The 10,814-nt window shown below is 52.9% G+C and overlaps 1 protein-coding gene across 3 annotated transcripts in view; it reads left to right on the forward strand.

Moving 5' to 3' along the window:
- The window catches only part of Grid2ip (Grid2 interacting protein), a 35,727-nt gene extending 25,196 nt beyond the window's left edge, over positions 1 to 10,531 (forward strand). For all 3 annotated transcript variants that reach the window (XM_059249485.1, XM_059249487.1, XM_059249486.1), the window contains 11 exons: positions 330 to 685; positions 1,246 to 1,662; positions 4,779 to 4,866; positions 5,541 to 5,618; positions 6,121 to 6,317; positions 6,607 to 6,762; positions 6,903 to 6,989; positions 7,462 to 7,591; positions 7,686 to 7,804; positions 10,071 to 10,235; positions 10,460 to 10,531. In XM_059249485.1, coding sequence (XP_059105468.1) covers positions 330 to 685; positions 1,246 to 1,662; positions 4,779 to 4,866; positions 5,541 to 5,618; positions 6,121 to 6,317; positions 6,607 to 6,762; positions 6,903 to 6,989; positions 7,462 to 7,591; positions 7,686 to 7,804; positions 10,071 to 10,235; positions 10,460 to 10,531 — 1,865 coding nt within the window. The remainder of the gene's footprint in view (positions 1 to 329; positions 686 to 1,245; positions 1,663 to 4,778; positions 4,867 to 5,540; positions 5,619 to 6,120; positions 6,318 to 6,606; positions 6,763 to 6,902; positions 6,990 to 7,461; positions 7,592 to 7,685; positions 7,805 to 10,070; positions 10,236 to 10,459) is intronic.
- The last annotated feature ends 283 nt before the right edge of the window (positions 10,532 to 10,814 follow it).

The raw sequence follows: 10,814 nt of genomic DNA on the forward strand, positions 1-10,814 counted from the left end.
GCAGATCCTTCCACCCCCTATGATCCTCTTGTGGTGTCTGAGGCTTGCTGGGCAGGGGTGGTACCTCATGATTCTTGTCTGAGGCCTATGGAAAGGTCCCTCATGGATCTTGGGGAGACCTTTGGGGTATGTTCCCAGGTGACCTGGGGTATGGCATGAACTGAAGCCAAAAGATATTCTCTGCTTCATGTGCTGTGGTCTCAGGGAAGAGCCTGGGAGGCACTAGCCCAGAGACAGAAAGCATGTCTTAGGACAGACAGCTGATCCACTCCTCCACCCCATGCTGGGTACTGGTTGATAGACTTCCTCTCCTTCCACCACCAACCCAGGGCCCAGGACCCTGTCTGGAATCTCGTGGCCCAGCGAGCGGCTCCTGCCATCTCCCTGCTATGATCCGCTGTGCTCTGGGGGTCTGGCCTCCCCCAGCAGCTCGGAGTCCCACCCCTACGCCAGCTTGGACAGCAGCAGAGCACCCTCCCCACAGCCAGGCCTTGGATCCATCCACCCGGACAGCCCCCCAAGCCCAGACCCCATCCGGCCGCCCAGTCGCAGGAAGCTCTTTGCCTTCTCACGCCCCATGCGGAGCCGAGACACCGATCGCTTCCTGGATGTGCTGAGCGAGCAGCTGGGTCCTCGGGTCACCATCGTGGATGACTTCCTGACACCAGAGAATGACTATGAAGAGGTGGGCATGGGAATGGATGTGGAGATTTGAGGGGTGGAGGTCTACAGAGGGTATAGTGTCCCCCAGAGTCTGCAGGAGGCCTGTTTCATGGCAGACTGCCTCAGACTGCTTCACCCCGCCTCAGTCTGTGCTGGAATCTGTCTAGGCTACCCATTTCCTGTCTGGAGCCATTCCAAGTTATCCCCTGTCCATACTTATCTCACCCTTGCCTGAGGCTATCATATATATATATAATCTCAGGTTACTCCATTCCTCATCCTAGGATGCCCAGCCTACAGCCTCAGGCCAAATTCACCTTTCCCTGGACTATTCCATCTTTTCCCTAAAACTACCTCCATATACTTACTGTGTCTCAGGCTAGCCCATTATTTGTTTCAATCTGTCCTCCATGCACTCTCAGGCTATCCAACTCACAACTTCAGGCCAAGGCAGCAGACTGCCTATCCTGGTCCCTAGCTTCTCTTGCTCTCCACCTACTTGTCCGTTTTACCCACATACAGCTGCCCCGGTCTGCAGGGCTCCAGCCTGACTTCCCACTCACCTTGTTTTCCCTTGGACAGATGAGCTTCCATGATGACCAGGGCAGCTTTGTGACCAATGAGAGAAGCAGCGCCAGCGACTGCATCAGCAGCAGCGAGGAGGGTAGTTCTCTGACCTACTCCTCCATCTCCGACCACATCCCCCCGCCCCCGCTCAGTCCACCACCGCCACCACCCCTGCCTTTCCACGACCCCAAACCCAGCTCCCGCGCCTCCGATGGTCCCCGAGGACCTCCTCAGTCATTGACCAAACCCCTCACCCAGCTCAGCCACCCAGTCCCACCCCCACCTCCACCACCCCTACCCCCACCGGTGCCCTGCGCACCCCCCATGATATCCCGGGGCGTGGGTCACCGCCGGAGCGAGACCAGCCACATGAGTGTCAAGCGCTTGCGCTGGGAACAGGTGGAGAACTCAGAAGGCACTATCTGGGGTCAGGTAAGGTGACCTAGGGACCAGTGGCTCTCTCAACTGGGTGAGTGGTCTGGACAGTAACGTTGAAGGCAAGATCCATCTTCCAGCCCACTGCCGCTTCCTCCTGCCATCCTCCTCTTCTTTAGCTTCCTTTAAAGTTACGTTTATTACCGGGCGGTGGTGGCGCACGCCTTTAATCCCAGCACTCGGGAGGCAGAGCCAGGCGGATCTCTGTGAGTTCGAGGCCAGCCTGGACTACCAAGTGAGTCCCAGGAAAGGCGCAAAGTTACACAGAGAAACCCTGTCTCGGAAAAAAAAAAAAAAAAAGTTACGTTTATTAAATTATATTGTGTGGGGCAGGGGGCATGGGTGAGGAGGTCAGAGGACAACATGTAGGAGTCAGTTCTCTCTTTCCGTCACATAAACCCCAGGGCTTTAACCCAGGTCACCAAACTCATGAAAGCACCTGAGCCATCTTTAATATCAACTAGAATATTCTTTGATCCTTTTTACCCTGAGCAGAGAAGTGACAGCCTTCCCAAATGGCAAATGTGTTCCCAGGCCAAAAGCTCAGCAAAACCCATCACTCCTGAGGCTGGACTAGTTCTCTTAGATTCTAGGTTTTTGCTCATGGCAATCCTCCTGCCTCAACGCCACCAAAGTGCTGGGATTATAGGAATGAGCCAGTACAACCAGCTCAACTGCTCTTTTAAATATGGCCAGGGGAAGCTGGGTACAGTGGCTCATGCCTGCAATTCCAGCGAGACTCCAAGCACATGAATCAGGTATCATTACTGTATGCCTGTAATCTCAACACTTGAGAGGGTGGAGGCAGGAGGATCACTTCAAGGTCATCCTTGTCTACATAGTGAGTTTGAGGCCAGCCCGGCCTGCAAGTTTCTCATCCTGGGTTCCTGGAGACCATATTTCTACACGCCTAAGATGAGTCCACAAACTTCCTTCCCAGTGTCATTCCCCTGGCTCCCGAGGCTGAACACACCTGGCCGCCCACCCTGCCAGGCATTCTTGCCCAGCAGCCTCGTTCTGAGACTATTTCTCTACTTGTCTCTCTTCCTTTGGGATCTTTCCCCCGACTCTCATCCTCACCCCGTCCAAGCTCCTTATGGTCGTTGCAGGGGGTCACCTCCTGTATAAACTGTCTCAGCCCTTTGGTCCAGCTCCAGCCCCTGGCCTCTCACAGCTTCAGCTGTCCTAGCACTAGCTCATCCTGCCTAAGGCAGCTCTGGGATGAACCCATTCCCTGCAAAGGAAAACCTCAAGAAGGGTATGGTGGGCCAGGCGGTAGTGGCGCACGCCTTTAATCCCAGCACTCGGGAGGCAGAGCCAGGCGGATCTCTGTGAGTTTGAGGCCAGCCTGGGCTACCAAGTGAGCTCCAGGAAAGGTGCAAAGCTACACAGAGAAACCCTGTTTCGGAAAAAAAAAAAAAAAAAAAAAAAAAAAAAAAAAAAAAAAAAAAAAAAAAAAAAAAAAAAAAAAAAAAAAAAAAAAGAAGGGTATGGTGGTACCTGCCAGTCACCCCAGATCTCAGTAGACTGGGGAAGGAAGATTATGAGTTCGAGGTCTGTCTGGGCTACATAGCAAGTCTTTATCTCAAAAGGAGGGCGGGAGAGAGCTGGGAGATGGCTCAATGGGTAGCTCCTGCCATGCAAGCATCAGTACCTGAGTTCAGAACCCCAGCACCCCTGTGAAAATCTGGACACGGTGGTGTACATCTGTATCTTCAGGGCTGAGGAGGGTGGAGACCGACAGGTCCCTGGAGCTCATTGGCCAACTAATTTAGCCAATCAGTAGAGCTCTAAGTTTAGTGATGAGATGATCTAAAAAGATAGGGTAGATGGAGCTAAAGATATAGCTTAGTAGATAAGAGCACTTACTGCTCAAGCATGAGGCCTGAGTTCAAATCCCCAGTACTCAAGTTAAGGAAAAAAAAAAAAAAGGAGCCAGGAAGTGGTGGCGCATGCCTTTGATCTCGTGAGGCAGAGGCAGGTGGATCTCTGTGAATTCGAGGTCAGCCTGGTCTAGAAAGCAAGTTCCAGGACAGCCAGAGCTACAGAGAGAAACCCTGTCTCAAAAAAAACCAAAAAGGAAAAAAGGTGAAGCAAAATAAAGACACCGGAAGTCTACCACTGGCCTCCACACACATGCATACACATGGGCATGTATGTGCACATAGTCTGGACACACACTAAAGGAGACTCTAAAACAGGACAAACCCCTCAGATCTCTCTTTGGCCCTCTCGGTTGTTGCCTGCTTCATCTCTCCTGCTCCAGCCCACTTCTTCATGGATAGAGTACCAAGAATGGCTGCCTTATTGGTCAGCAGGAAGTCAGTTTCTTATCTTATAACTTGGATTATACAGCATTTCTTTCTTTTTTTTTTTAATTATGTGTGTGCATTTGGATATGTGCACATGAGTGCAGGTGCTGTCAGAGGCCAGCAGAGGGCATCAGGTACCCTGGAGCTGGAGTTATCAGTAATTATGAGCTGTCTGATGTGGGTGTCAGGAACCAAACTCTGCAAGAGCAGCAAGTATTCCTAACTGCTGTGCCATCTCTCCAGCCCCTGTTTATAGCATTTCTTTCTTTCTTTCTTTCTTTCTTTCTTTCTTTCTTTCTCTCTTTCTTTCTTTCTCTCTTTCTTTCTTTCTTTCTTTCTTTCTTTCTTTCTTTTTTAGGAGGGGCAATGGTTCAAGACAGGGTCCCTCTGTGTAGCCTTGCCTCAATTTGTAGACCAGACTGGCCTCAAATTCACAGAGATCCACCTGCCTCTACCTCCCAAGTGCTGGCATTAAAGGTATGCACCACTACCACACACCTAATTTATTTCCTTCTTTCCTTCCTTCTTTGTTTGTTTATTTATTTATTTTTGAGGCAAAGTGTCACTGTGTAGACCAGGCTGGCCTGAAACTCATTGGCCTCCTGGGTACTAGGATTGAAGGCGTGCACCACCACATCCAGCTTCTATTTAATGTTTCTTGCAGCCTCCTCTTGCTCTTGCCTTTCCCTTGGACCTCCTGGGCCCTATCTCTTTGGGAGACCCCAGGATGGATTTCAGAGGACAAGGGCAGGCAGGCTGCCTGGGCTCTTCCTGCTCTGAACTTCCCGTGATCCCTTGCAGCTTGGGGAGGACTCTGACTATGATAAGCTGAGTGACATGGTGAAATACCTGGACCTGGAGCTCCACTTCGGCACCCAGAAACCTTCGAGTGAGTGGCCTGATGACCCTGGGCCATGTCAGCAAGCCACACTGCCTGCTGCCTTCTGGTCATTCTCTAGCTCCCAGACCCCAGAGCATGCACTTACTGCTTTTGCGTCTTCAAACTTCCAAGCCCTTCTGCATGCTCGAATCCCTTGACAAACCCTGCAAGCTAGATCCTGCAACCACGTTGACTTTCTTCTTAATGAAGAAGCCCAGAGAGACTAGGTAGTTTGCACAAAGTCACAAAACCAGGATGAGGGAGCAGACGGCATCTGTGAAGATCCTTCTCAGTCTCCTTCTTCCCCTAGTCCTTGCTGGGTATCTCCTTGTAGCAATTGAACGTGACTCCAAATATCCGCAGTCAGTTCTTGTACGCAGCACAAACTTGGAAAGCGGTTGGTTTTTATTGTTCAGTCTGAAGGGTGCAGGGAAAAGGGCCTATGAGGAGATTGCAGTGCAGGGTCAGACAAGCCACGTGCTAAATGCCTTAGGCGGGATCTGGGGGTCCACGACTGAAAGGCTGAGAAATGAGGGGAGTTTGGATGGCTGGAGCTGATGTAGTTAAGGTGATGCATGCCGGGAAGAGGGTACCTGGCTACTGGTTGTGGCCACATCTGTCCCTTGGCCCTAGCCCTAGTCTAGACTCCCGTTCCCCATTAAACTGTTCAGTTTCCCTTCCAGAGCCAGTGCCCGGCCCCGAGCCCTTCAGGAAGAAGGAAGTGGTGGAGATCTTGTCCCACAAGAAGGCCTACAATACCTGTGAGAAGCCTTAGGGGCCGGTCCTCTGGGCTACAAAAGCTGAGACCTTCAGAAGGGTGGGGTGATCGAAATTCCAATGTGGGGGTTGGGACCCGTCACTCGGCTAAATAGGCCGCCTCTCAGGGTAGGAGGATCCCCCACCTAGATTCAGGTGCACACCTAGGAACCCTCTATTGGCCACGCCCACAATCATATTATCTACTTCGTTCCTCCCTAGTTCCCCGCCCCGCCCACAGGTCTCGCCCATCTTCCTGGTATACGTCTTTGGGGGTCCCGCCCCTTTTCAGTCTACAAGACCCCTAGTCTCTGGCTGCGCCCTTGCCACGCCCTTCTCCACTGGGTTCTTCCCTCAGGCCCCTCCTCCCGTATCCCAACTACCCTCCTCCCAGTAGCCGCGCCCCATCAATCATGCCCCCAACGTTTCCCTGAGGCCCCACCCCTTCATTGGGTCCCGCCCTCTCCCCGGCCCCGCCCCCGGCTCACCCTGGTGCCCCGCCCGCAGCCATCCTCCTAGCTCACCTGAAGCTGACCCCCAGCGAGCTGCGGCAAGTGCTCATGAGCATGGAGCCCCGGCGCCTGGAGCCTGCGCATCTGGAGCAGCTGCTGCTCTTCGCTCCCGACGCCGACGAGGAGCAGCGCTACCAGGCTTTCCGCGAGGCTCCGGGCCGCCTTAGTGAGCCCGACCAGTTCGTCCTGCAGGTGCTAAGACCAGCCCCCGGGTACCCCGCCATAGCCGAGGGCGCCTTCGCCTGGGCCCCTCTGCAGTCAGGAGTTGACTTCTGTCCCAGGTCCCTTGAGGACTGCCCCTGGCCTCCAGTTTAACTCTTTTGATGGCCCGTTCCCACTGGGTCAAGGCAGATGAGATGAGAACGTCCCCTAGGGGTCGTGCTAATTTTTCCTAAGGAGTACCCAGCTCAGTAGTCAGAGGATTCCCTCCCCAGGCTGGGCAGCAAGATGAATGAATCCTGGCCCCCTTACTTTCCTGTAGATGCTGTCGGTTCCCGAATACAAGACCCGCCTGCGCAGTCTACATTTCCAGGCCACCTTACAGGAGAAGACAGAGGAAATTCGAGGCAGCCTCGAGTGCCTGCGACAAGCATCCCTGGAGCTCAAAAACAGCCGGAAACTTGCCAAGATCCTGGAGGTCAGGCCGCTTCCCACCCCTGCGTGTTTAATCTGATCTACTGTCTCCTGGGGCTTCCAGCCTGGAAACCAAAAACTACACATGTGGGTAGGGGTGGGTTGAGCATACGGACCCCATCAACCCTGCTTTTCTTCCCACAGTTTGTGTTAGCCATGGGTAACTATCTCAACGATGGACAGCCCAAGACCAACAAGACCACTGGCTTCAAGATCAACTTCCTGACAGAGGTGAGGGCCAGCAGTCAACTCGCTCCAGCTACTAGACTCGGAGGTCAAGCCTATGTCCAGTTGTGGCAGGGGAGCCAAGTGTGGTGGCATACACCTGTAATCCCAGCATTTAGAAGGTCGAGGCTCAAGGATCATGAGTTCGAGTCTAGCCTGGGCTAAATAAGAGCCTGATTCATACAACAAGTAATGTTCTACATGGGGAGAAGAAAACACTATGCCCACAAAGTTCTTCCCCTGGGTGGGGGAGGGAGAAACTGGCTGCACATAGGCCCAGATGTGACTCAAAGGGCAGGCGTATGGAAGGTGACTTCTCCAGCTCAGCTTCAGGATCTAGAAAAGTAGACTTGGGATGGGGAGTAGGAAAGAGTATCAAAAACTAAGAGTTCTAGAAACATAGGAAAAACCTGGGGTCATGCAACCAGAAGCCTGGTGGGCGGAACTTTGAGGAGCATACATGTGGCATCCCTTGCAGCTAAACTCCACCAAGACAGTGGATGGGAAATCCACCTTTCTTCACATCCTTGCCAAATCACTAAGCCAGCACTTCCCTGAGCTCCTGGGCTTTGCCCAGGACCTACCCACTGTGCCCCTGGCTGCTAAAGGTAGGCTGGGTTCATGGGTGAGGGATGCAGATGCATGCTTCTCCTCTGAGTTGGGGATGCAGCCCCATAAGACTGCTCCTTTCCTTACATGCAGTGAACCAACGAGCCCTGACTGGTGACCTGGCTGACCTCCATGGCACGGTCAGTGAGATTCAGGTGGCCTGCCAGAGCATGTCCCCCTCCAGTGAGGACAGGTTTGCTGTGGTCATGGCTGTATCCTCTAATCAGCCTGTGCTAGGGCCAGACTGGACGCTGGGATGATTGAGTAACGCTGACTGTGGCTTTAGTGGTCAGTGGAGACCCTTGCAAAAATTCCAGGTAGAAGCTGTTGAGTGCCCAGGGATTCTGGGAGAGGTTCCATCCTGGGTTATGTAGGGTCCACATGCTTATGCCAAAGCTGAGTAACTTTAGATGGAGTTCGTGTGTGTGTGTGTGTGTGTGTGTGTGTGTGTGTGTGTGTGTATGTGTATGTGTGTACGCGCACGAGAGAGAGAGAGAGAGAGAGAGAGAGAGAGAGAGAGAGAGAGAGAGAGACTGGGGATTGAACCCAGGGCCTCAGGTATACCGGCATATGTTCTACTGCTGAACCATGCTGCCAGCCCATCACTGGAGGATTCCCAACAAGTATGCTACTGCTAAGCCTTGTCCTCAGCCCCTCCCTGTGGGATTCTAGGTGAGAGCTCTACCACTGAGCTACACTCCAGCTTCTCACTAGGTAATTGTAGGCAGACACTGCTACTGAACTACACTCCTAGCCCCTCACTGGGGATTCTAGGCAGAGGCTCTACCACTGAGCCACACCCCAGCCCCTCACTGGGAGATTCTAGGTAGGTGCTCTACCACTGAGCCACACCCCAGCCCCTCACTGGGGGATTCTAGGCAGGTGCTCTACAACTGAGCCACACCCCTAGCCCCTCACTGGGGGATTCTAGGCAAATACTCTACCACTGAGCTACATCTACATCATTCTTTTTTACTATTTATCTGCTTTTTTTTTTTCCATGCTGGAAATTGAACTCAAGACAATGGACACAGCTAGGCAAAAACTCTACTGCTGAACTGTATAACCAACCAATCCACCCTTCATTACTCTTTGGAGACTGAGTCTGTCTGGGTTGTCTAGGCTGGCCTCAAACTCACTCTATAGCCCAGGCAGGCCTTGGATTTACAGTTCTCTGGCCTCATCCTCCCAAGGATCTGGGGTGACAGGTCTCTGCCACGAGGCCCATCCATAGTTCCCAAAGTCACGGATATGTTGATTACTGTCCATCCTCAAGAATGGTGGGCCCAGACTGAAGTCACAAAACACATGGAGAAGCTTGTCCCGTCAGGCCTTACAAGCCAAAAGCAAGATGAGCGAGGCGGTGGGGAGACTGAATCCAGAGCCTTCTGCATGCAAAACAATTGCTCTCCCACTGAACTGTACACTTTAATTAGGGCCACTGAGTCTTTTCGCAGGACCTTTTTTTTTTTTTTTTTTTTTTTTTGGTGTTTCAAGACAGGGTTTCTCTGTGTAGCTTTGGCATCTTTCCTGGAACTCACTTGGTAGCCCAGGCTGGCCTCGAACTCACAGAGATCCCCCAGGCTCTGCCTCCCGCATACTGGGATTAAAGGAATGCGCCACCACTGCCTGGCCCCCAGGGCCTTCTTACAGTATACCAGATACTATCTTAAATCTTGGAGGTCCATAGAGGGAACAAGCTTACCCTTGGAGAACAATGAGCATTTGAACTGTTTTAAATAACAGTAAAAGCTATAGGAAAAAAGGAGGTATTTAAAGTAGAAAGAAAACAAAAAGAGGAAGGAAGGAAAGAAGAAGAAAAAAAAAAACCGGGAAAAAGAGAAAAGGCCTGCTGTGGTATTGCACACATATGCTCAGAGGTAGAGGCAGCAGGATCAGGAATTCAAAGTTATCCTCAGCTTTTTAGCTAGTTCCCAGCCAGCCTGCATTACAAGAGATCCTGTCTCAAATAAACACATAAACCAAGTGTCAGGCAGACAGGTCAGTCCAAGTGAGTGGTCTGAGAAGGGGGCAGTGAGCCCAGCACACTGGTGCTCAAACCTGGAATCCCAGCACTCAGGATGATGAGGTAAAAGGATCTGGAGTTCAAGGTCAGCCTGAGCTGCATAATGAGATCCTGTCTAAAAACAAAAGAAACCATAACAACGAAACGGACAAAGGGTCAAGAGGCTGAGCAGAATTTCCCAAGACGATAGCGCCGCCTTGTGGAGAGAGCGAGGGAAAACTGCGGCTGTACAGAACGTACACTGTAAATGGATTCTGCATGAAGTGATGGGCGGGGGTGGCCTAGAACCGGTGGCAGCGTGGGTGAGGGCTGGGGCGCCGTTCTCTGCCTACAGGAAGGGAGATTCCATCAAAGCAGAGAGGGAGTGGAACAGCTAGGGCTGTCTGGGGTCACATTCCAGCCAAGGAGGGTAGAACACCCAGTGGCCGTTTCCTTAACCAAGGCCCCCACAGTCCTTTCTGGAAACGGCACAGCCAGCTCTGCGGGCGCTGGACGGGCTGCAGCGGGAGGCCATGGAAGAGCTAGGGAAGGCGCTGGCCTTCTTCGGAGAGGACTCCAAGGCCACTACCTCAGAGGCCTTCTTTGGCATCTTTTCAGAATTCATGAGCAAATTTGAGGTGAGCCAGGGCGGAGGCTGGAGGGGCCCCTCAAGGGAGGTGGGGCTAGGAGAGCATCTTCCCCAAGTCCCGCGGGGAAAGAGTGTCTGTAAGTGGTATATCCCCTGTCTCTGGTGGGGGTGGTCCACAGCCTCAGCACCAACTATCTGGGTGCCAGGAAGAGGCAGGAAGGGTGTCATGGGTTCCGGGACCACTGACTGACCACTCACTCCTCCCATCTCCAGAGAGCGCTCAGCGACCTGCAGGCAGGGGATGGCCCACGCAGCTCCGGGATGGTTTCACCCCTGGCCTGGTGATAGCTGCCACCAAGCATCTTCTGCAGTCTTGAGCACGGAGGCTGATGCTGGAGGCTGCAACCCCCGAAGGATGTCACAGGGTACTTGATCATGCAGCTTGGCTGCAGGAAGGGCTTGGGTGCGGTGAGGGCCGCAGCCCTGTATCTCCAGCTACCTCAGCTGCTGAGCTCCGCCTGGTCCTCTTCTGCCCATTCTCCTTGGTCTCCCAGATAGCCTACCTGGCTTCCCGTGGCCACACCCTGCCTCGATGCCCACAATGGTGAATAAAATGCTGCTGTGTGTC

Source organism: Peromyscus eremicus, chromosome 23 (genome assembly GCF_949786415.1).
Source record: "Peromyscus eremicus chromosome 23, PerEre_H2_v1, whole genome shotgun sequence".
Taxonomy (NCBI): Eukaryota; Metazoa; Chordata; class Mammalia; order Rodentia; family Cricetidae; genus Peromyscus; species Peromyscus eremicus.